We start from the raw sequence: 26,201 nt of genomic DNA on the forward strand, positions 1-26,201 counted from the left end.
GGTATGATCACCTCGGGGCTTATGTAATATGAAAATGAGCAGGCTGACAGCCTTAGCTGTCTGGAAGAAGTGGCAGAAGAAAGTGGGAAATGAGAGAGGTGCCCTACTGGATCTCCTCTTTGTGAACAGAGAAGGACTGGTGGATGATGCGGCAGTTGGAGGATGACTAGGGCACAGCGATCATGAAATAATAGAGTTCTCCATTCTTAGAGAGGCCAGGAGAGGGCTAAGCAGAACTGACATCCTGGACTTCAAAAGGGCTGACTTTGTCTTGTTTAGGCACCTGCTTGAAAGGATCCCTTGGGAGATGATCCTGAAGGGTATAGAGGTGGAGGGAGGCTGGGTGCTCTTTAAGAAGGGTTAATGGCTCAGGAGCAGGCGGTCCCCAGGTGCTCTAAGAGAAGCCAGTGACATAGAAGACCACCCTGGCTAAACAGGGAGCTTTGGCTGGAACTCGGGGAGAAACTGAGAGTTTACAGCCTTTGGAAGAAGGGGCTAGCCACTCACAATGATTACAAAGATGCTGTGAGGCTGTGCAGGGCAGAAATCAGGAGAGCTAATCCAGCTGGAAATCAATCTGGCTTCAGCAAGCAAGGACAAGAAGAAATGTTTTTATAAGTATGTCAGTAGCAAAACAAAGACCAGGGAGAGCCTCCTTTCCCTGCTAGATGCAGGAGGAAACATGGTAACAAGTGATGAGGAGAAGGCTGAGGTGTTTAATGCCTTCTTTGCCTCAGTCTTTAGTAACAAGACTAGTTGTACTGAGGGAATCCAGCCTCCTCAGCCAGAAGACAGAGACTGGGAGAACAACACCTCTGCAATCCAAGCGACAGTCAGTGACCTGCTGCATCACATAGACATACACACAGGTCTATGGGACTGGACAGGATACAGCTGAGGGTGCTGAAGGAGCTGGCTGGGGTGCTCGCCAAGCCGCTTTCCACCATTTAACAACAGTCTTGGCTGACAGGGGAGGTCCTGATGATTGGAAATTGGCCAACATGACTCCCATATATAAGAAGGGTCAGAAGGATGATCCGGGAAATTACAGGCCTGTCAGCTTGACTTTGGTTCCTGGGAAGCTGATGAAGCAGCTCATCCTGAGTACCATCCACAACACATGCGGGACAGCCAGATGATCAGGCCCAGTCAGCATGGGTTTATGGAAGGCAGGTCCTGCCTGACAAACCTGATCTGCTTCTACAACAGGGCAACCTGCTTATTGGATGAGGGAAAGGCTGTGGATGTAGTTTACCTTGACTTTAGTAAGGTCTTTGACACCGTTTCCCACAGCATTCTCCTGGTGAAACTGGCTGCTTCAGGCTTGGATGGGCACACGCTTTGCTGGGTAAAAAACTGTCTGGATGGCCGGGCCCAAAGAGTTGTGGTGAACGGAGTTAAATCCAGTTGGCGGCCGGTCACGAGTGGTGTCCCCCAGGGCTCGGTGTTGGGGCCACTCCTGTTTAGCATCTTTATTGACGATCTAGACGAGGGGATCGAGTGCACCCTCAGTCAGTTTGCAGATGACACCCAGTTGGGTGGGAGTGTTGATCTGCTCGAGGGCAGGGAGGCTCTGCAGAGAGACCTGGACAGGCTGGAGCCATGGGCTGAGGCCAACTGGAGAGGTTTCAATAAGGGCAAATGCCGGGGGCTGCCCTTGGGCCACAACAACCCCCAGCAGCGCTACAGGCTTGGGGAGGAGTGGCTGGAGAGCTGCCAGCCAGAGAGGGACCTGTGGGGGTTGATTGACAGCCGGCTGAACAGGAGCCAGCAGTGTGCCCAGGTGGCCAAGAAGGCCAATGGCATCCTGGCTTGTGTCAGCAATAGCGTGGCCAGCAGGGACAGGGAAGGGATCTGACCCTTGTACTCGGCACTGGTGAAGCTGCACCTCAATTCCTGTGTTCAGTTTTGGGCCCCTCACTACAAAAAGGACATTGAATGACTCGAGCGTGTCCAGAGAAGGGCAACGAAGCTGGTGCAGGGTCTGGAGCACAGGTCGTACGAGGCGCGGCTGAGGGAACTGGGGGTGTTTAGTCTGGAGAAGAGGAGGCTGAGGGAAGACAGCTCCCTGAAAGGAGGGTGCAGAGAGCTGGGGATGAGTCTCTTGAACCAAGGAACAAGTGACAGGACAAAAGGGAGTGGCCTCAAGCTGCATGAGGGCAGGGTCAGACTGGCTCTTAGGAAGCATTTCTTTCCAGAAGGGGTTGTTGGGTGTTGGAATGGGCTGCCCAGGGAGGTGGTGGAGTCCCCATCCCTGGAGGGGTTTAAGAGTCAAGTCTACTTAGCGCTGAGGGATATGGTGTCTTTGGGAACTGTCAGTGCTAGGTTAACAGTTGGACTTGATGATCTTCAAGGTCCTTTCCAACCTAGCTGATTCTGTGAGAGCACAGGTTGAATATTCCTTTTCAGTCTGCAGCCCTGCCAGCCTGGCAGACGGCCTGTCCGGCCTGCTGGAGCTGGGCTGAGTCAGCAGAAAGCAGGCGTGATGCGGTTGACAGCTCGGTCATCACAGCAACGCGTCAAACTCTGCCTTTGGCTGCCTTATAGGCATCGCGGCATTTGCCATGGAAACGTAATGCTTTAGCTTACTTAAAATAATCGGTTCTTAGGGTGGGTTGGGTATGCGACCCTTTGCTCCCCTCTAATCCGATTCAAGCCGGACACCTCACGACCACTGCAGTGTCACGGCTCAGAGGCTGCCCGCCAGCTCTCCGCCTGGCCCGGGCTCCCAACACCGCCCTCCCCGTACCGCCTTCCTCCGGCCTCCACCGCACCGGGGCCGGGCCCGCTCCTTTCGGTAAAAACGCGCGGCTCATGCCGGCTGTGCCGTCGCTCCCACAGCCGGAGGGGGGTATCTGAGCAACGCGGGGGGATGTGTGTGTTTGTGTGTATGTATCCCAGCAGCGCGGTGCTCGCTGGCCCGGCCCAGGGCGCGCGTACGCTGCCCCGCTGCCGCCCCGCCGCTGCCGTGAAGCGGCGAAGGCCGCGCTGCGCCTGCGCGAGGGAGCGAGGCGGGGCCACGGGGCGTGCGTGTCGACGTCGCGTAGGGAGCGCGCGACGATCCCGGAAGCGTGGGTCTGGGGCCGCCGTCCGGGCAGGCAGCGCGCGCGGTGGGCCGGGGCTGCGCGGAGCGGGAAAGGGAGCGCGAAGCTCCGGTGCCGGCGGCTGCCTGCTCCCCTGCCTGCCTGCCTGCCTGCCTGCCTCCCTCCCTCCCTCCCTCCCTCCCTCCCTCCCTCTCTCTCTGTCTGCCTGCTCTCCTGCCTGCCTTGCCCCCTTAGGTGCGCGGCGGCGGCCGCCGCCATGACGAACTTCATCTCGGTGCAGCTGAAGAAGGCCTCGGAGGTGGACTTGGCCAAGCCGCTGTGCAAGTTCATTCAGCAGAGCTACCCGGGCGGCGACGCCCAGGCCGAGCACTGCCGCGCCGCCGAGGAGCTCAGCAGGCTCCGCAAGAGCGCGCTCGGCCGCCCGCTCGACAAGCACGAGAGCGCGCTCGAGACCCTCCTCAGGTAGGGGCGGGAAGGCCGCGCCGGACCCCTCCGCGCCGCCGTTAATACACCCCCCACCACACTCCCCCCCCTCCCGGCCTCCTTCGGTGCCCTGCGCCGCTGAGGGGCCCCGGCGGCAGCTCCGGGCCCAGGCCCTGGGCGCGGCGGAGCCGGCACCAGGTGCGGGCGGGCCCAGGTGTAGGCGGCTCCCGCGGGGCGGGGCGGCTCCGGCGGGCTGTGGGGGGGACGGGCCCGCCTCCCCGCCCGCGGCCTGCGTCCGGGACAGGCGCCCCAGCGCTCGGGTGTCCTGCGGTATCCCGGGGCGCCCCGCCGCCACCGTGCGGCTCGGGTGTGGGGCGTGTGATGGCAGCGCAGGGGGGGCGGGGGAGGCGTCGAGAGGAGGCCTTGGCCCGGCCAACTTCCCCTTTCGAGGGTTTGTCATGGACCGCTCGCTGCTGGGTCTAGGTAGAAATGACCTTAGAAGAGAGTGGGTGTGTCTGAGCAAAATGTAACGCTGAAACAGTTACAGCTGAAGGCTTTCTTTGCAGTTTTCGGTGTTTTTTTCTTTTTATTGTCATGTTTTCCTTCTGTTTTCTGTGTTTATCAACTTAATATTTGCAAAGTCACATCCTTATTTTCTACTTAACACACCTAGTTTCTTATCTGAAAGTTTACTGGTGCCTCTATTGTGCTGGAGTTATCATAGGTTAGAGGAGCAAAGTATTAACCTGTGCCTTCTGTCCAGTAAACTGCATGACGCCTGCTTTAGGACTTACTGCTCCATCATTCACAAAAGCACTCGCTTTTTCCTATCTCTCTAGAACATTTACGGATTGCGGTATTGACTTATGGTGGTAATTCTGTTGTTCTGTTTCTTTGTGTCAGAAATTTTTGAGCCCATTTATTTGTAGCTCATCTACTTAACTGAGGTCACTGTGATTCATTTGCTAGGTTAGTGCTATGTACACACTTCTACTTGCAAAGCTGGGATCAGAGATTGCAGTACCAGAATATCAGTTTTTACGTAGTGGCAGTAAGTGTGGTTTTGTTTTTGTTTTGTGTTTTTTTTTTTTTTTAGAAGAAGGAAAAGGTAGACGGATCTTCTAGTATAGGGAGAAATGATACTTGTAGGTATGACATGTTTGTGTAATACAGTGAACAAGAAGAAATACATTTGATGTTCATGAGAACGTCTTACTTATAAACTTAAAATTAAGGGAAATGGAGAAGAAGCAAGTGATATTAAAAAGAAGGCAAGATTTGTAAAACGAGTTATTGATGTTCTTTGAGCTTATCAACCCTTCACTGGGTGTTTAGGCTATAAAAGCTGTGACTGCAGCGATCATGCTTTACAGTATCTTTGACATTTCCTGTTCTATTTCTGTTTATTACTGCGTATTCTTTTCAGGGTACTACTGTGTGTGCCTTTTGAAGGTCAGGGAAATAATGAACATCTATGAACCGAAAGAGGGACCCTGCTAGCCAAGTTGGAAGGCATACTATTGTCTTCCCTTGAACTCTGGAATTGAGCTTCCTTTTCTGATGGTGCTCGTCAGGTTTGTGTTTAGTTTCTATCTGAAATCCCTGGTTGGCCCAGCCACATTGTATGACTTGACCCTCTCTTAGCAGCTCTACACTGCTAAAAGGAGAAACCCCTCTCTTCAGTTCTGGTCCTTCTTGCACGCCATTTCTGGAAAGCAAAAGGTGTACGTGGCTTTTTGACAGGTGAGCAATTTGAGTGAGTTCAGTGGAAGGTCAGACGAACATCAGAGCTGGCGCAAAAGAGGGTAAAATTAGTGTTGCCGGAAGCCAAGGGGCTGAGCAGGACCTCCCTCTTTTAGTGCCAGCAGGTCATTAAATTAATTCAAGCCATAGTATGCAACTTCACCTCAGGTTTTCTCCCTGAATAATGAAGAGAAGCCACTTGCAATTGCATAATTGCCAGTTTTTCATTTGAGTCAGTTCCATATGCAGTGATCTGTTCTCTCTGCTGTTGATCAGTGATCAGCAGATGCCTTCAGCTGGTCCAGGTGCTGTTGCAGTAGTCGTGGGGTGTTGACTGTGCTCAGCACTGGTGCCATCTTATGTGCAAACACCAAGTGATACCCCTGCCACACAGAAGTCCCTCTCATAAAACGCCTGCTATTTAAATTGTATCGTTTGAGAGTATTTGTTCACTTTACAGTGGAAGAAGGATAAGGTGAAGGTCTGAATTAGCTGTAAATTAGAGAAGATAAAAAATCAGATGTATATTTTCCATTATCTCTAACAAGTTATGGGTGATTTGTCCCTGTTGGACCATTTATATTCGTTACAGTTGCTGGAAAGTAAGTTGCTTCTTATCCTGTAAGAATATTCTGATGTATATTCTGTTAATATTGTTAGGTGCAGTTACTTCGAAAAGTCAGACTGTCTGCACACCCAGAAGTTTGAAGCGTCCAGCTGAGCTTATGCCTGAAAGAGCACAAGCGTCTGAGCGCCTTGTGTTTTCTCTGAAAATTCCCTTATCTCCAACTTCCAGTACTTTCCCGTTGCTATGTAAGAGTAGTACATAGTCTTATGTTTAGCAAGGTTTTTGTTGAAGTTGGAGTTTAAAACTGGTTTGTTAGAGAAGGCAGGTTGGAAGAGCTAATTAAAATGTGGATACCCTTTGCATACATTTACTTCATTGTGGCTTTTTATAAATCATAATAGCTAGTAGAACACCTAGACCATTTAACTTAGGAAATGAGGGCTTAATCTTCTGCTAATTAACCTAGGATTTGCCCATGGTTTCGTAATCTTTAGAAGCCTTGTTTTACTGAGTAGTTACTGCAGAATTTCTTCTTTTATGGAAGAAATTAACTCAGTTGCAGGCTCATTTCTTAGGCAAACACTGACCAGTAAAGCTTTGAAAGTGCTGGGTTGCTGTTGTTTCACTGATTAATGCAAGTACTTCTCTTGGAGAAGTATTTGAGGTAGTCAGTGGAAAGGGGCACAGTGTAACTGGGAAAGACTTCAGCCTGCTTCCAAGCTTTCTTTGTGTTGTGAGAATCTGAATGCTCTGAAGGTGACGTAGGTGAGCTTAGTACAGATGTTTCCCCTTAAATTCTGTCATAGCAGATTTGATTTAGTGTGGTGTTTTTATTTTTTTTATCCTGAGTATAATTATAGCTTCAAGGGGTTCCCTGCTTCCTCTCTTAATATTAAGATAGCCTGGGCTTAATTTCCTTTTTCTGGAGGGATGGAGTGGTGGTGCGAGTTTAATAGTTGTGAGCAACTCTTGCAGTTGAGTTTTGTTGTTGGTTTTTTTTTTTTTTTTAAAAAAAGGAGGGACTTGGTTTTATTTTGAATGGTCAGATTCTCTGAGGGCTGAAAGTTGCATTTCTGGTTTCCAGCTGTGAGTTCAGGACTCCAGTTCTTATCTAGAAAAGCCAAGGCAGATCTTGGTCTCTTTTATGTTCCTTTGAAGGAGATTTTTTCTTTATGATTCTTTGAAGGAGGAACAGGATTTGATGTTCTTAATGCAATACATATATTGTAATTAAATTCTAATTTAAACCTTGACTTCCAACTCATCTGACTTCTGTAACTCATTTTTACTAGCATTTAGGAGTGTGTAATGCTTGTTGGTGAGAGTTTGCTGCACTTTGAAAACTAGATCTGTGTTGCTGACATCTGCCCTCCTTTTCATTGCTGTAGTCAAAACTCAGGCAGTTGATACGTTTGCATGGTTTCCTGTAGTTCATCACTGTGGCCCAGCCAAATGCACAAAGCTCATCTGTGTTGTGTGGCAACTTCTGTTCTTTGTGTCTGGATAGTTAGATTACTGTAAATTTTGTTTTAAATAACACCTCTACCTTTACCCTCAACCTTCAGTGTATAACTGACTTGTACATCAAATGCAGCCGTTCCTTCAGTATTTATTTTCATGTTTTATACTTCTGGTTTTATGTTCTTCTGTGGTCAAAGTCTTAATTTACCATTTGTATATATGTTTAATTTATGCATACTATTGTATTTATATAAGGTAAGCTCTTGCTAAACAAAAGGAAATTATTTTACTTTTTGTCTGCAGATTTTTAAAGAGCTCTTAAATCTTGAGTAGAATTTCAGGCTCTTTAATAAAAAGAAATGACATCACATGTTTAAAATAATAAAGAAAATAGTAACTTAAGTTCTGACAACCACACAAAAAGCCCTGTGTTGTTGGTATTCACTGATGTTAAATGTAGCAGCAATGTGCATATTTGGGAGGAACATACATCATCTTGGCTTATTTTCTATTTCTTTCTGTTGACATATGAAGAATAGTCTGTTTGCAAACAGCCGAAGCTTGGGCATACCCGACTTCACCAGGCCATTTAACAAGCTTTGCATCTTGACTCTACCCTCATGGCAGCGGACGGGGTAATCGTGGAATGTGGGAAGACAACTTAGATTTCTTGATGGCTTTTGGTTAACAGATTAAATTGAGTCAGGCAGAGACAGTATGGGAAGTCTTGCTTTCTTTGTGATACAACTGTCGAGACTGGCCAAAGGCAGTGAAGGAAGAACATTTAAATATATCAGTGATAGTTTGATTTTTTTTTTTAACTGTACCTTTCAGATATTTGATAAGTCACAGTAAACATCTGCAGACTTTTGGTTTTTTTTTCACCTTGGGATTAATTTTAGCTCAATTATTAGTGGAAGTCTGCTGGGTAACTATTGCAGATTTTGTAGCTTTTGACATGGCTTAGTGTATCTATCGCGCCTTAAATTGCAGTGGCTCAGTTGAAGTCAGAAATCTGTAGTGTTATATACGCTGGCCAATAAAGTTCACTGAAGAATGTGCTATTGTTGTTTATGACTTTTAAAAATGCTTCTTGAATTTTTAAACAAACATTTATTGTCTGCAGAACATAAGCCTTGTACATCTGCTTCCTGTCTAGATCAATAGTGATTAATATTTAATAATGTAATGAAAGGAAACTGGGACAATGTTAACCCTAAGTTGCACAGAGCATGAAACTCATTTCTGCAAGGTGTTTTGTATATTGGGAGTATAACCTGTTAAAACAAGAATTCGACAGATACAATGTTGGGTGTATGCCCATGTGGCAAGTACTATAGGAAGAGTATAGGAAACAAGCTTCACATGTATTCTTAGCAGCTGGCAGCTTAAAGGTTTTCCGTTTGGAATCCAGCCTGTCGTGTTTAACAAGTGGTGTAGGGTACACCTCAGGAAAACTTTGAATTGCTAACTGTTGCCTGGATAGATTGTGTGAGGGACTATGCTATACTTGCTATATTATCTTTCTGGCTTTCTTTCCTAAACATCTTCCACTGTGAGTAGACAAAATATTGGCACAGAAAAACTTTTGGTTTTAATTCACTGTGACTGCTACAATATACTCCTAATGAAAACTGAGCTTACAACTAAAGAATTTTATCAAGGATTAGGCTCTCCCGTTGATACTGTGCAAGGCAAATGGCATCTACTTCAAAGACCTTGAAGTATAAACATGAGTCAGAAATTGTAGGGAAGTTGGGATAGAATGTTCAGATAAAGAGTGTGCAGTGTACCTTGTTAATACTATGTTAAATGCTGTACTTAATTTTTTGCAGCGTTGACTTAATGTCTAATGTACTCTTTGACTTCCTGTATGTATACAGGGACTCCTTTGCATGACGCTTTTTTCTAATCCACCCCCCATCAGAAAGTGGAATGGGTCAGCGTCATCTGTGATATTCTTCTCCTCCCAGATAGGGTTTCCACATTAGCTGTGGAAGGCTGCCTCCTGTTGAATTTATTCCTGTACTGAAAAAAATCCCTTTAAGCAAAATTTCTATCTGTCCTGCAAATCATCCGTAGTTACAAATGAGCTTCACAATTTGTGTGTGAGATTTATGTGCATGGCAGTGTAAGAAATAAATCTTTTAGCTTGATCTGTTCAATAGCTGTTTGGTTTTTTTTTTTCTTGTAGATACTATGATCAGCTGTGTTCAATTGAACCAAAGTTTCCATTCTCTGAAAATCAGGTAAGAAGATTTACCATTAAACCGAATCATGGCACCTGTGATGTATGACTTCCCAGCCTCTACCTAATCCACTACACAGTGCTTCTCTTGGGCACATCATTTAATCTCTTGGAGCCTTATTTTCATAGTTCATAGTTTATTTTCTAGTTGGTCCTGTCATGAAGTCTATACTACAATTTCACTTCTAGTGGCCATAATTGCCATCATTTTACAGATTCAGAAATGTTTTGGCTTTGGCTAGTGGTCACTGCAGTCTGGGTCAGAAAGAAAAGCTTGTGCTGCACTGATTACTCTTCAACTTTTTTCCCAAGAAATCTATTTCATGCTATGTTTTAAAGGCTTTAAAAAAAGATATTTTCTATGGGAAAACCTTTAGTAATGGATGGATTATGATCTTTGGTTTTGGAAGTAGAACAGATGTTTGATTCACAACAGCTAAAAGAATAAGCCACTTGAGAGCTTACCATTTTATTCCTGCCTCTGCATGTACAAGTGACATCATTTTTATATAGATATGGTGTTCATTTAAGTTTTTTACACTGTTTCTCTAGAATGCTGTCTCTAAGGAGAAATTCTGCCTATTGAAGTCTTCCTCAGATGGAGACTGGAATAGATCTTTAGGCTTCTGTATTTTGGTGGAAAAGATGTAGACTTTCTTTGGATGTGTTTACAAATAGGACAGAATTTACATTTCTTTCCTGATCAAATCATATTTAAATGGTAATGTGATGATTAAAAGAAAAAGTTTATTTCAGACTTAGAGGTTACAAATAAGGAATAGTTTTAATGCAGTTCAAACCGATTTAAGTTTTGCATATAGCTGCATTCACTTGTTGCCAAGAACTGTGCTTTGGTTTTTAGCGTGCAAATGTTTTGATACGGTGACCTGCAAACCCTGAGACATGTAAAACTGGAAAACTTTTAAGAACAAGTTCTGCAGATCTGTAAACTGTTCCATCAGAGGGAAGAAGCAGTCAGTGGAAGCAGCGATGAACAGCTGGGGGCCAGAACTTCCTGAACAGAGTTGCTGCTGAGAGGAAAATATGTTATCCGACAGTACTGTGCTCTTTCTGAAGTTACTCTCGCCAGCCACTTTAAAACTTGTATTTTCTGATTTGATACCAGTTGCCTACAACCAGTTTGATCAGCTGAGTGAGGAACCAAATTGTAGGACTTGAAAGCAGATTCTGTGAAGTATTTGCATCGTCTGTGACATATATGCTGGGAGTGTAATATAAAACACGTTGTTTTTACCTGCATTCCCTTTCCTGAGTGTGTTTCCTGATAATGCTGCTACTGAATTCACTCAAAAATGAGTGAATTTTTGTATCAAAGGAGTTCCAAATATGCTAGTAATTTGGAACAGTGGGAACTGCCTGGTTGGGTGGTTTCCTTTAACTGTGATTATACCAGCCTGTCAGACTTCTTGGGAGAGGAGTATCTTGGTTTGGAAATAAATTTATCTGTCACTCAGAATATGACCAGAGCTGTAAGATTATTTTGAGAATTTCTGTCTTTTCTGCTTGAAACGTTTTGTGCAAACTAAAAGGAAGGACAAAAGGTAGAATAAAGTGTTTTTTAAATAACTCTTGATGATTTCCTGAAACTTCTTGAATGTTTGTAACGTTACAAATGAATTAAATGTTTTACGCAATTAGAATATAAAAGGATAAATATGTGAATTTGGGATATTTTCTGAAGACTTCATATTTAATTTTAGAGATAAAGATCTTTCTTTTTCACAACTTTTAGGTCTGTGTAACATTTACGTGGAAAGATGCTTTTGATAAAGGATCACTTTTTGGAGGATCTGCCAAATTGGGTATGTGAATGTACTGAAAGTGCAAGTATTAATGACGTTAAAATTTGAGAATATTTTTATATAGCTGAATTTTTAATAGTTTTCCTATTTTTCTCAATGTAGCTTTCAAATGAGTTCAACTGTGTTGGTAACAGATTAATCACTTCAACACTGGTAATGAGTAAATGGGTACCATGCAAAGAATTGCTATAAAATTGAGGCTTAATATTAGGTTTTTAAAGGCATAAGTACATGTGCAGTCTGATAATAGTTGTGCTTCCTGCTCCTCAGACTTTTTCTGGGAGCAACCCCAACTAACATTAATCAACATTGTTCATGTTAAATGTTAAGGTTTAGTAGTAGGTTTTTGGTAATCCAGTTCTTACTGTCCTGAATGAGTAAGATCCTCATGAGACATGCCTGTTAGTGAGTCCCCTCCAGAAGGGGAGTGATGGTCACCGGCTTCAGTAGTCTGATACAACATTTTGTTCAAGATGATAGGAGGGTCTGCCTGTGTGCTGAAAGGATTCTCCTATCACTTCTTTTAAAAATATTTTCATGCAGATTTGAACACTAAAAAAGGAAGAAAAAAGGTATTTGAGTCCTGCAAACATAAGGAGTTTGAATCTATGATTTGTTTTAGTCACGTAGGGACAATTCTGTGCTGCAAATTCAGGATCGTTAAATGGATTTGGAACGCTTGCCAATAGAAGAACCAAGACTAAATCTTTCTGAGTTAAGTGAGGAGCTGTTCAGTCATGTGTCATCATTCTTCAGTGTTTCTATTTATATCTAAGTGTTCATCATGACTAGCATTGCAAGATGACCATCGCAATTTTGAAGCTCCAGACAAAGCCTGAAAAAAATGTTAGAATACTTATTCTGGTTTTAGTTTTTTTCAAGTTCTTGTGTCTTTTATATAGTTCTCTGTTAACAGCTACCAAAGTTAGTTTTCCATGTTCTGAATACACCTGCTAAAGTTGTGCTTGTGTCAACGGTATGGTGGAACAATACAGTGCATTCCTGTGTGTAAGCAGATGGTGCACACCTTTCCTTGCTTTATTTTCTAACTGTTCTGGATAATTGGAGACCTTCCTGAAGTTGCTGTATTTTTTTCTCAGAATTTGGTTGATTCTGTCTTCTTTAGGGCTAGCATTTCACGATGATTGAACCTGTTTTAAAGTAAAGCTCAATATTTAGTTATGACTTAAACATAGTCTGTGAATGGCCAGAGATCGATAATTGTGAGAAAAAGAATCAGTAATCATAACATAATGATTACCCTCAGAATTTGAATAAATGTGATGTTACAGCAGCTTGAGAAAGCTTGCTTGTCTGCAGGTTAATTATATACTAGTCTAAATAATCTGTGAGGCAGATGGCCAGAGATTTATGCAACAGTCCGTGTGAAATATCAAAGAAATTCCTAACTGAGATGTGAGTAATGCTCAGTTAACAAGCAATGGGATAAATTTTATTTTGCAACTTTAAAGCAGATCTTAGTGGAAAGAAATTAGCAAAAGGAATCTTTTAGTCTTTATAATGCAGATTATCCAGGTGCTGCTCTCCAGATTAACTATAGCATGTGTGTATCTCTTCATTACAGATCAGAATTAGCAGTGGAATTTCTCAGTGTAAAGCAAAGTTTTCAGTTACTGAGGGAGCAAAGCTTCTGTTGACTTTTAAGAGCAGGCAATCTTGTCTCCAGATGGAAATTCAGTGTACAACTCTGTTGACTTCCATGTGTGCAAGATCCAGGGGTGTGACTTGAGAGCTCTGGCTCTTGCTCTGGTGACAAATGGTTTTCTTGCCATATTGCCCTGAATATGAAATCTGTATCACAAGGGTAACTGACAGATACTGTGACTGCTTGAAAAGTGACCCAGTTCACAGCATGGCATGTAATCTGAAGTATGTTGTCTTAAATTAATAGGTAGAGCTATAAACAGATGAGTCTGAGGAAAAGTTATATTGCTAAACAGCTGTTCTCACTGTAGTAAATCACACTTGAGATGCAGTCCAGAGTATAAAGTAATTCCGCATATAAAATATTGCTGCACTTCAGAAGCTTTAAAGCTGTATTTTCTTTCCTTTCTTGTGTTTGTTTTAGTCTTTTGAATGATGTGTAAGCTGTACAAGATGTTTTTAGAAAAATTCTGCAAAGTAAACTACAGAAGAGAGATGATATAGGTAAATGATTATTATCATGATGAAACACAGTGACTGTGTTTGACTCACTTTTCACTCAGGGAAATAAAATGGGGAAAATGGCATGTCAGATTTATGGCTGCTTGTCTGAAAACAGTGCAGATCAGAGAGTACTGACATGAAATTTCAGCAATACATTAGGTAAATATGTAGCAGTATAAGGAGGCTGGATGTTGGTGAAATGAAACAAATGTGCCTCTTCAGTATGTTCATGTTTTAAGGGTAACTTAGAAGTTGTACCCGGGTTTGTGAAATTGAAAATTCAGTAGTTTTCTGTTTTCTACAAGAGGAGTGTATAGACAGTATTTAACAGTAGTAGGAAACTAATATCTGCAGGCCTTAGATTTTCCAGTGCTTGCATATGACCAATAAACTTTTGAAAGCAATTAATAGATTCAAAATGGTTCCTGTTCAGGTATTGCTGTTTCTAGGTGTGTGGGCTCCATCCTCTGGGACTATGAAGTACTACAGGAGTTGGGTTGGGACAGACTACTGCCTAGTGAGCACGTTTTAATTAAGTAAACCCTTAGCTGTTTCAGTACATGTATAACCAAGATATTTGTCAGCATTTTCAATCTGAAATAATAGCCTTGAGGGGTGAAAAAGTCCCTGCATTTCAGTAGATAGTAAGACAGAGCATGTAAAAGTCTTTGGCTTCAGTGAGAGAAGGGTAGTTAATTTAGCATTCAAGATACAGAAAGAGCATGTAATTGGGCAGTTATTGCAAAGTGATTATTGCATGGAAGTTCCTATTTCAGATTATTCTTCAGTAATGTGTGTGTTTCTGTATCTTCAGGAACCAAAAATCTGCACTCTAATTAGAAAGACTTCCATGCTTCATGCCACACTCTATAGTTCCTCATGTGGAAATGTTTTGTGAAAGTACAAAATTAGACTGTGTAGAGCCTTCATAATGAAGATGACTTTGACTTCAAAAGTTCACTAAGACTGTGGTGGTTTTTTTGGCTTGAAACTGTTATCTTCAAGTACAGATATTAGTAGTGTTGGCCTCATCTGTAGGATGAATTGACTAAAATTTATTTTCTTAACAGTATGGATAACTGTTTGTCTTGATTGCAGCTCTGGCAAGTTTGGGGTATGAGAAGACCTGTGTTTTGTTCAACTGTGGAGCACTGGCAAGCCAGATTGCAGCAGAACAGAACCTAGATAATGATGAAGGACTAAAAGCTGCAGCTAAGCACTATCAGGTACAAATGCTCCTTACTTATGCGTAGGAATTCAGAATTACTAATCTTAGAACATCACATAAGTATCTCTCACTTTGAGCTATATGTACGCATACATAAAGATATATACATACTTTCCTCCTCTTAATTGCAGAGGTGGATTGGCAGAGTACCTGGTCCTGGCTCATATTTATTTACCAGCTCTGAAGGATTTAGTTCAATACAGTTCCCTATACCCCTTCCCCCAAGCATGTTGGAGGCTAATAACCTTCAGTTTAAGATTTAAAATTTTAGCTAGTATAAATTTTAGTTTTAACAAGTTATACAGTAGTAATCTATTTTTTTGGTGGAATGCATTACATTTTCCATGTTCTTATGCCATAAGGTGTAGCCAGTATGCCTTTACTTACAGTCTGTCATGATAAACGTCTAGGTGTAAGTGGCTTCAAGAACAAGAAGTCACAAGGAATTGTTTTTAGGGGCAGAGCAATAAATGAGAGACCGTATACCAAAACCCTCTATTTTTGGGGGAAATTGTTGTATGTAAGAGAAAAATCTGTTTGGAAACATAAATGATAATATATTATTTTGTTTTACTTAGTTTGCGAGTGGTGCTTTCCAACATATTAAAGAAACAGTTTTGTCAGCCTTGAATCGAGAACCTACAGTGGACATCTCTCCAGACACAGTTGGAACTCTCAGTCTTATTATGCTGGCTCAAGCCCAAGAAGTCTTTTTTTTGAAAGCTACAAGAGGTATGTCTTAATTTTCAGCTTGTGTATTTAAGAGCTCATTGCAACTTCCACAAAAACTGACAAGTGTGTTATTAAAAGCTTGTAAAGGGCCTTACAGTTGTAATTTTTGTGTTTACTGATTCTCCCCCCCTCCCCCAATCGTAGGTCATGAAACACAAACTACAGATGCCACTTTAGAATTTGTCTAAGATTGACCTGATAATGCAATTGTCCCATCTGCCTTTTCTTTCTCTTTACATCCAAAACCCTAAGTCTTTATCTCTACAAAGGCTTTTGCTGGTGTATATTTTTTTATTTTCCCTCTTGAGAACAAAAGACATGCTTTAAAAGAACTGAGAGTACTAGAGATGGTGCATAGGGGTTTTAGCACTAGTCCCTTCCTCCTGTGTTTGGGGAATGATTTAATGAGAATTTAGAAAGAAAGGTATGACTTAGGAAGTTTCCTCAGAGTTTAGGGGAAACAAATTGTGTTTGATTGCTCTTATTCTGGAGAGGAAAGGAACTGTTTGAACCAGTCTAACTTTGAGAATGCCCCGTTTATCTTGGAAAGTGAAATTCTGCAGGTAGAATCTGTATAACTACAGATCAGTTTGCTAATTTCTGAGCATTTCTTCATGTTTTCTTTAAGTGTCTCCAAGTCTGATGTGTTCGTTATTCCATCTCAAGGCTTGCATTGTAGCTGCAATATTTTAAAGATATGTGAGTAAAAAATAATGCTTCTGATGGTGAATGATCTATTCTGAGATGTCTACATGGACAAATGAGTCTCCTCTAGCATTTCCTTTGTTAATAGAAATGTAGTTAATAAGCTACTATTTTTTCTTAAAGCTCAAGCTCTATGAAGGAAGATGCAACTCCCACACACTAGGTGGGGCTAGAAGGGCAGTCTATTTAGATTTTGCTTGTTTTGGTTTTATTAAATATGTAGTGCACTGGACAGAAACATTTTAGCAAAGGAGTACGTTGATAGATCTCATAAGCTCCTTTCCATTTGTCATCTAAATCCTGTTCCAAAGTGAAAAGATCTTCGTGGCATATACCTTAAATGCACTTACCTCTTAGAAGGTAAATATATTATATCATAGCTCATGCCTGAAGTGTTGTAGATAGATGTCTGAATGTGCTAGAATGAGCAGACCACTGGGGAATTCTTTTGATTTAATTTTGGCAATTAAGCATACTCTGCAGACTTCCTGATCTCCCCTTACCCCCACTCTAAGCTTATCAGTCTGGCAGTACATAAAAAAAAAAAATCACATCAATCGGAGGATACTTGTTTGTAAGGGCAGCTATTTAGAGCAGTCAGCAGTCAATGTTTGCACTGATTGCCTGCTTTCTCTTGGAGGGTTGAATAGCTAGTGCAGGCCAGAGGTGAGTAGAAAAGGAGATAAAGATAGATGCTGCAGGTTCCTATCTTAACAGTTTTGGCTTCAGGAACGGGGTAAGGATGTGAGGTAGGGAATACTGCTGCCAATAGGCACATGCGGGTCTGATACAGAGTAGTGGATACCACTTGGAGGAGCTGTAGTTATTTATGTCTAGGAATGGTGTTTATATGCTCACCGTAAGCTAACAATGGTCTGGATTGCCATGGAAAGGACCCTCCCTTCTCTTGTATGGCACTTTTGCAAGCTTTTGAGAGTCATGACATGGAGTTGGGTTAGAGAACAGATCCTGCTGAAAACTATTCTTTGTGAACTAGATTTCAGCTAAGTTCTTTGACCATGACCACACAAATGCTTGTGTGGCACAAGGGCAGGGCGGGGAATAAGCTGTCAGAGTTAGTGGGACTGTGGATTTTATTGTCAGTTTACCACTGGTATGAGGTAAAGCATTGCTCTTAATCCTGCATAAATGCCAGCAGCTGCCAAAAGATTTCTTGTACAACTGACTGAACCTTCAGCGTCATGATGGAAATGGAAAATGGAAGCTGCTGCTGGGTGTCAAGAGGAGAATGGGATCTTGCCTTTGAGCTGCATGTAAAGCTGTGCCCTTAGAATGAAGTTCTTGCTGTTTGAAGATGAAGTAATTTACCTGTTCACTTGTAGAAACTGATGATAATTATAACTGCTCTTTGTTTTTTTTCTCCCCTTCCCCCCAGATAAAATGAAAGATGGTATCATAGCTAAACTAGCTAATCAAGCTGCTGATTACTATGGTGATGCTTACAAACAATGTCAGTATAAAGACACTTTGCCCAAGGTTAGTAAATTTCCTGGAAATAATCTGGGATATGCTGTTACTGTGAATAACTGTTATTGTTACAAAGTAATTGATGAAATACACTTAAAATGTACCCTCAAGAAAAGCTGACATAGTGCTACATGTAAGGGGAATGAACCTATTTGAAAAAGAGAAGAATCTAGGAGGCAAAAGATAGCGTGGGGTTCGTAAGCAAGTAAAATCTTATTACGTGACGTGTGTTTACCTGCAACGCATTTCATTTAAAGCAAACGAGTTATGGTGGCATTTAGGGATGCCTTCTTAATTAATGCCTTACTAAATCTGTTTTTCAAACTAACACTTTCTAATGGGCCTTAATTGTCTTCTAGTCTCAATATTTTCATGTGAAATTTGCTCTCACATGGACAGCATGAATATAGTGGTACTGTTCACTTCCCTGTTAATGAAAACCATGACTGGAAGTCAGTGTGTGTCCTCTGTCCTTCTGCCTGCCTTCTCTTCTTCCTCCATGCCAACCCAATCTTAATACTTGTAAATTATCTCAGTTTAGTCTTGACTGTTCATTAGAGTGCTGTTGGGTTTGGAAGGTGCAGAAAGATCTTTTTTCATCTTCTTTGAACATATACATATAACAGGTACTTTAAAAATGAGCAGGTTTTCAGTGTATCAAATGTATCAATTATGTTGAAATCATAAAATAGTAGAAAACCTTTTGTGCAGTGTTACAAATGTAAAAGTTGGATAAGATTTACACTTTTGATATAGTTGGACTCTTGAAACTTATATGTAGATAAAGTAGGAGATTGTCTTCCCTAGTGCTGCTTTTGTGAATATCCATGGGAAGCATCCCTTGTTGCTAATTTGCAGTTATTTTTCATTCGTTAATAGTTTAGAAACTAAAATAAATATTCCAGCTTGCAGTGGTCTTTCCTGTCACAAATGAAATGTGAAATATACTAGATTTACTAAAAATACATTAGAAAACTTAGTAAAAATATTTTTACCAGTGATAAATGGAAGTGATTGATAATCTGGTCCTATAACTGAATATGCAATCTTAGCCAAAATATTTACCAAAGGCACTTTTATTACCTCTAGGGGGAAAAAAACCAACAGGTAATATCTCTTCCCCCCCCCCCCCCCCCCCCCCCTCTGGTTTTTAATGCAGAATAGAATCTTGGTGATGATGGGAACTGTACTAAAGTAAAAGTATGCATTTTTATTCTTGAGTAATAAATTACACACAAATGTCTCTGTGAGGCCAGTCAGTGACTTTTTATATATATTTTTTCAAAAAAAGGTGTTTTTTTTAAAGTTAAATTGATATCTTTCTTGACTGCAACTTGATAGATTCTTTTCTGTATGCACATATTTCCTCTCATGCATTCTGTGGCATTTTACAGATTGGGCCAATTTCTCACTTTGGTATTGTGTTCCTGATTGATTTCTGAGAGGCAATGAGATATAATAAAGCCATTGTTTTGTCTTTTGCTGCTATGGACCTTTCTAAGCCATAGATCTGCTTCCTGTTTCAGTTGCACAGTAATCTGTCAATTGATTATCTGAAAGAACATAATAAAGTTTGCTGGTTTCACGAGTTAACACCAGCTCTGAGAACAGTTACATGTTTAGGAGTGTGAAATAGAGGTTGATTTGATGCATTGAATTCCAGTTGCAAGGCCTCCCAGACAGCTTTTTCTTCAAAATTTACCACTTTATTTTTTTAATCTCTGTGGGGGCAGCAAGTTTGCGCAAAAAGCAGGTCTTTATATACTGAGGTCTTTAAAACATCACTCTGGTTTTCCAGTGCTCCTTGACTTAAGAAATAGAACAGTAAGGCCAAATCCTTGATCAAAGACCATGCCTATACTGTGGGCTGCAGCATAATGTTTTCTTCATGTCTTGGTTGGTACTCCTGCAAGGATAAGTGCATTTATGTAAAAGTCTAAAAATGACTTTTAAATCTCTTAAATTGCTTTCCGTGTCAATAGTTATTGGTCCTGTTTATTTGTTCTTTGCTTTCAGAATTTTGCTTTCTTGATAGGCCTGATGTTGGTTCAAGTGTAATCGCTTTGTTAAAATAAAAAAAAGGCTTCTGTTCCTCCCCTTTCCCTTCTAAGAACACTTTGTCTTGGCTTTGTCTTGGGGGTATTTGGGTGTATTCTTGCAACTGTCCTTTCTAATATATGCATGCATTCCTAATCTCTGAAGTAAATGTTACGACTTCATGGCTTGAATTTCAATTGTAGTTCTTCTAAAATAATGGACACTTCAGAATTTTACAACGACAGATTTCAGAAAGAAAGACTGAATTCAATCCATGCAAAGTCACGTGGTCTCTGACATTTACCTCTAATGTTTTAACCTATCTAAACCATTAATTTGGTGATTCTAATTTCCTTTTCTTCTTCCTTTTTCTTCCTGCATCCCATGTTGTCTGTGGTGGTTAATGTGGTTGGACTTTCCCCTGGTCAGTATTTTTATTTCCAGGAGGTGTTTCCCGTTCTGGCTGCAAAGCACTGCATTATGCAGGCCAATGCAGAGTATCATCAATCTATCCTGGCAAAACAGCAGAAGAAATTTGGTGAAGAAATTGGGAGGTTGCAGGTGGGTAGCTTTTTTTCTTTTCTGAAAAATAATGGGAAAACTTTAAATCCTGAAAAGCTGACTCAGAGTTCTAAAATTCAAATAACTAAGAATGAAGCATATTCAAAAATTACAAAGCATGTTTATCACATGAATCAAATTATTAGAAGCTGCAAAAATGAGAGGTATTTCTAGCTTTTAAAAAGATGCATTGTAATGATTTTAGGGCAGTTTGATACTGCTTGATGTGTTAAGTCTTTATCTTTACATTTGCATCAACTTCTTATCTCAGTATAACTAATATAAGAGATTTGTTAATAAATTTTCATAAGTAATGTAACTTAAAAAAACCTCCAAAACATTATAGTTCTGCCTGGTCTATACCTAACTCCTTTCCTTCAATCCTGATTTAAATCAGTATTTTTTGAAAAACATACAAACAGTTGTGTTTTTAGGCTTTTTTTTTGCCTCTTTATCTGGTTTCTAGAGCAAGTTGGATATAGATGTTACAGCTAATAAGGTCTTAATGTTTTGAGTAAGGTAGGGGAAAAATGGCTAAAAATGACTACTTCAAGTCTCCTGGTACCTGGGGTAAAAAAAAAAAGTGTTGTTTTAACTGACTTTGTAGAATCCATGTGCAATATCTATTTACTGATATGCAGGATTGGAAAGACTTATATAAGAGTATCGTGTTGCATTTTGAAAGTCACTATTATGCATTTATTGACTTGAACGTGATGGAGCATGAAAATTTCTTGTATGCTTGCATGACAGCGAGTGAAGTATGAACTCCTAATAGGAAGTGGTTATATTATGACTACACTCCTAGGTGGTAGATGAAGGTGTATCTGTGGTTTATTCTTGAGTTTGAAATCTGCCTAGCTGACCTCCTTTTCTAGGACTCTACTGTAATAGAATATTAATGTCTTATTTTTTTGAAGTGCTCACCCTTGACAGGTCTGGCTATATCAAATTTACTATTGTTAAGTTGTATAGTAAATGAGCTTGTGTCCATGGTTTTTCTTCATGTTATGTTACAGGAAATATCCCCTCATGCTGAGTAGTTAAAGTTTTGATGGGGTTTGGTGATTTTTTTTTTTTTTAAGTGAACCTGAGGTGAAATAGTCTATTATTACTTACTTTAGCCCTGCTTCATGAACAGCATGTAGTCAGAAGTTAAAATCCTGTCTCTTATTTAATACATTTAGTAAGATGAAACATATCCTGTTTTCCATAGTTATTCAAATACTACTTCTATAATGAATCTAAAATAGAGGTTTAGCATCCTTTTTGATGAGTTTTAGAAAAATGCAGTTTCTATAAAGTAATACTCTCTTTTTATTTTCCTTTTTAAAAGCTAGAACAAAGGTGCTTTAAAGGGGGGGGGGGGGGGCAGAAATTAATGCACACCCCTGTTTCTTTTCCCCTCATTTTCTGTTTCTGGGAAATGCTAGTTAGACTGTAATATTGTATCAACCCAAACCTTATATATGTGACTTATGGCACAATGGAAAGTGGAAAAAAAATTTCAGCAGATTTCAGATATACTGCGCTTTTAATGTAGCTCAGGTTCCACTTCATAATCCCAAGAAATTTGAGCTTTTTTAATGGTTGTGATTTTATGTAAACCTCAACTGACATTACTTGTTAGTATTTTGTTTTTACACATTAACAACTCAAATGTGATCAGGATTGAACAGATACAGTCAAAGCACAGTGTTTTTTCTTGCATCTCTCCTTCAGTAAATTGGATGTAGGAAAACCACATACTTCAGTGTTGCATCTAAACTGAGCAGATAGAAGTGAAGAGACAGCAGACCTTATACTTTATTTTAGTTTGCAGTAGGATTTCAGCATAATTTCTGTAGCTTCAGAGCTCAGGGTTAAATGGGTGTTAGTGGCAGATGTGAGAAGCTGGACTCCCAACCTCTTCCTTCATGAATGTGAGCAAGGTTTGAGGAACAGTTTGTAGGTACCTGCAGAAGCAAGGTGTGGGTTTCATGAAACAACATGAAAATGATGTGGTGTGTAGTGTGTTGGTTGGGATTTTTTTGCTTGTTTTGGTTTTTTTGTGTGAATGGATGTTTGAAGTGTTACTGCCTCGACTCGTGATCACTTCATTTGGATTTTGAAGTCATTTGAAGTCACAGTGAAGCTGTAGCGAGGTATTGACCACTGGTGGTGGTTCCTGTCCCTCTATGCCCCCCCGATCGATTTTAATGAGTAAAATTTTTTTTCTTTTTGATACTTAACAGGAGAGAATATTTTTTTTAAGGAAATAATAATATTGATCATATGCGTTGTCGGTAGTTACTTGACCAACTGGGAAGCTCATCTGTTTTGCATATATATGTTTTGTATATATGACAGGGAAAAAGAAAAGTGACTATTTTAATTTTAACTGTATTTTAATTTTTGTTAGCATGCAGCAGACTTGGTGAAAACAGTGGCATCTCGTTATGATGAATATGTCAATATTAAAGATCTGGTTGACAAAATCAACCGTGCACTTACAGCTGCAAAAAAAGACAATGACTTCATTTACCATGACCGGGTTCCTGACCTGAAAGATTTGGAGTCTGTTGGTAAAGCCAGTCTTGTGAAGTCTACTCCAGTGGTTGTTCCCCTCAGTCAGAAATTCACTGGTAAGTGAAGTCTGTGGAGCGCACAGGGTAATTGTTACCTTGAGAAACACATGACCACCAAAGTTAGCTTGTACCATGAAAAAGTAAACGTTTACTTCTGAATCGTATTAAGTATACAGCAGTGGTTTTGGAAGTACCATTTGTCTTTTCCAGTTTGTTGTTCTACTATTTTATGATAAAAAGTACTGGGAGAATAAACCAGAGGTTGAAAATCATTATCTGCAATGTGCCCTTCTCTGAAACATTTTTTCAGATTCTCTCAGTAACTGTATTTTTCTATATTAAACCAACCTTTTTAATTTCAGAAGGAACACTAATATAAGTGAAAAGTATCAGATTGTATAGTCTTAACTAACCTAATTGCTGGCCTTCCATGAAACTGAAAAATTTCAGTTTGTTGATGGTACAGGGGGAGTTCTGAAAAAAGATCCCCTCTTCCCTTTCTCATTCATTTACTTCATTTAAAAAAGCAGAATTAGAAATGAAGCTGTAAAGAAAATATGATCTGTGATCCTACAATTGTTTTAAATATAATATACCTTTAAATTATTTCTAAATCAGTTTCAGCCTTAAACACTGAAATCTAATCTAAAGACCTGTAGAAATAGGTTTTTTTTTTTAAGACATCTTGGGGAGGTGAGGAGAATGTCTTACACTGTTCAGATCAGTCCCTGTAATACAACCTGTATGAAAGAGCTGTGAAGATGTTTGTGTCCTTTTACTCTCACAGTGCAACTTGAGTAATTTATACTACTTCAATTGCAGACCTGTTTGAGAAGATGGTTCCATTGCAAGTGCAGCAATCTCTGAGTGTTTATAACCAGAGAAAGGCAGATCAAGTAAACAGGTTAATAGCCCAGATGAGAGAAGCCACAAATCTGGCAAATGGGTAAGTATGGCTTTTTGTTAAATTTATCAAGAGGAGTTATGGTACAGCCCATAAGCCCCGGTTGCCTTGCAGCCTGCAGATGTCCAGATTAAAGCAGCTCTTCTTTATTACTGTATGGTAGGCTGGCAAACTTACACCACAGCAGGAGTATTTAGAACTACTTTTCTGCAGATGTTAAGACTAAAAGCATATTAAGAACAAATAATATTTAATTTTCTTTAGGCTTTCTTCATTTTTTAGGAGTCTGACACTTGCTCAGAAGAAGTTCCAGTTCCATTAATCTAGAAGGATTTTCACATTCCAGTGGTCATCTTGATTGTACCAGTGACTCACTACATGATATTTTTCTTCAAAAAATTTTGTTCTTTAAAGTGAATCATAATAAAAAATTTTATCAAGCTGAAAGATAGGAATGTAATGCAAGGCAGTTGGTTCTTTATCTACCAGATAGTTACTACTGAACGTGCAAAAATACTAGGATTTGTTTAGCTTTTAAGAGCTTTGAAACTTATTTTTGGTGAGGTATACACTAGGAGTAAGTTTAGAGTTTTCAGTTTGAAATTTCCATCCAGGAGTACATGATACTATGATTCCACTATAATTGACTGTGTGGTTGTTTGGATAGCAGTGTTATTTACAGGATAAACCATCTCATGCTACTAACAAGTTGATGTTTAACATGTTGACTTTTTCAGTGTGTTGGCTTCCCTTAATCTTCCTGCTGCTATCGAAGATGTGTCTGGTGATACTGTTCCTCAGTCTATTTTGAACAAGTCCAAGTCTGTGATTGAACAAGGAGGAATTCAGACTGTTGATCAGCTGATCAAAGATCTGCCTGAACTGCTACAAAGGAACAAAGAAATTTTAGATGAAGTAAGCTCAGCAACTGCTAACACTAAAACATTCTTAAACACCATCACAGAACTTTTTCTCTTTAAATGGCAAGAGAAAAAGTACACATCCAAAATGCTTCTAACTTTAATATCACTTTGAAAATACGCCATGTAAGTGTTTAGTCCATACAAAAACTGCTGTCGCATGTAGATGTTCCCTTAACAAGTGTCTTGATTTTAGAATTGTTAGAGGAGGGAAAAAGCATTCCAAAGAAATTTGGGCGATTTGTGCCTTTCATGACAGTTTATTTGCTAAATTAAATGTTTAAAAGATGTGTAAGCATTCTTTGCATTTTCTACAATAGTTGTATATTTTGTAGCTGTTTAATGTTTAGAACAGCTTATAATGCATGTAACAATTTACTCTTGTAGTCACTAAGATTATTAGATGAAGAAGAAACTACAGACAATGACCTGCGAACAAAATTCAAAGAACGCTGGCAGAGAACGCCATCCAACGAGCTCTATAAGCCTTTAAGGACAGGTGAAGTTTGTGTTTCGTGCTTCCAATTCTGGGGATGCTCTAAAAATGTCCATTCTCATTGTGTAAATTAAAGTAGTTTTCAACGATCTGATACTCTCTTAAAGATACAAATTCCAGTTTAGGAGAGGTTATGCCAAGGTCTTCTTATTGTGATGTGCATCATTATTTGAAGTTGAGAGATGAAGTGATAACAGAGAATTTGTTGCTGCTTTTGCACCCCTGCAGTGCCTGTGCATGCTACAGTTTCAGAAAGCATATGTAATGCAAACCAGCTGCTCTCCTAAGAGTCCGGTTGCAGTTACCTCTTAAATGTGTTAGTGTGTTTTTCTTTGTATGTTAGCGTCTTCTCCTTTTTTTTATTTTCGTATATCCCATTGAGGTGTTCTCTTTGATTTGGTGTTTTGTTTTGGTTTTTCCCCCAGCAGTTAGTCAGTCTACTTAGGGCTATCACTATAGCATGTTTTCTGTGCGCTTAATGTGTGTATTATCCCTTACAAGGGACTGATCACTTCCTTAGTTCGGCAAAGTTACAGAGGTTTAAATCTAGGGAGTAGCTAACCAGTGTTCATTCGTATACTTCTCTATTTTTCTCTGAAGAATTAATATAGGTGTCTAGTTTATGCACTATTTAAAACATAATTTAGAAGCTTAAGTTTTCTTTATACTTCTTAATAACCACACAATATGTGGGCTCATAAAAATATATGAAGACTTGCTAAAAAGCATGAAAACTGTTCTCGTGCAGGACTTAGAAAAAACAAGTTTTGAAATGATATAAACATGCTTTTTTTCCTCCCACCACCAGAGGGAGCCAATTACCATAATATTTTGAATAAAGCTGTGCAAGCAGATGGCCAAGTTAAAGAGCGCTATCAGTCTCACCGGGATACAATTGCACTTCTGTGTAAGCCGGAGTCAGAACTCAATGCAGCCATTCCTTCTGCCAACCCAGCAAAAACATTACAAGGAAATGAGGTAAAGCGTTGAAATCTGTTTCTATTTTGAGTAGAAGTGCTATTTGTCTAACAGAATAAACTTACATGAATTGATGTGGGAGCTGATCCTTTGCTGCTTTTGTTTC

At 40.2% G+C, this 26,201-nt stretch overlaps 1 protein-coding gene across 3 annotated transcripts in view; it reads left to right on the forward strand.

Moving 5' to 3' along the window:
- The first annotated feature begins 3,056 nt into the window (after positions 1-3,056).
- PDCD6IP (programmed cell death 6 interacting protein) overlaps positions 3,057-26,201 on the forward strand; it is a 31,862-nt gene continuing 8,717 nt past the window's right edge. For 2 of the 3 annotated variants that reach the window (XM_074900762.1, XM_074900763.1), the window contains exons 1-12: positions 3,057-3,506; positions 9,434-9,488; positions 11,241-11,310; positions 14,578-14,705; positions 15,286-15,439; positions 17,541-17,641; positions 20,114-20,230; positions 22,632-22,854; positions 23,620-23,743; positions 24,439-24,616; positions 25,009-25,120; positions 25,926-26,095. In XM_074900762.1, the coding sequence (XP_074756863.1) occupies positions 3,301-3,506; positions 9,434-9,488; positions 11,241-11,310; positions 14,578-14,705; positions 15,286-15,439; positions 17,541-17,641; positions 20,114-20,230; positions 22,632-22,854; positions 23,620-23,743; positions 24,439-24,616; positions 25,009-25,120; positions 25,926-26,095 (1,638 nt within the window). In that variant the 5' untranslated portion in view covers positions 3,057-3,300. Of the gene's footprint in view, positions 3,507-9,433; positions 9,489-11,240; positions 11,311-14,577; positions 14,706-15,285; positions 15,440-17,540; positions 17,642-20,098; positions 20,231-22,631; positions 22,855-23,619; positions 23,744-24,438; positions 24,617-25,008; positions 25,121-25,925; positions 26,096-26,201 lie in introns of all 3 variants that reach the window. The other variant, XM_074900761.1, reaches the window with a different exon arrangement.

Source organism: Athene noctua, chromosome 2 (genome assembly GCF_965140245.1).
Source record: "Athene noctua chromosome 2, bAthNoc1.hap1.1, whole genome shotgun sequence".
Classification (NCBI taxonomy): domain Eukaryota; kingdom Metazoa; phylum Chordata; class Aves; order Strigiformes; family Strigidae; genus Athene; species Athene noctua.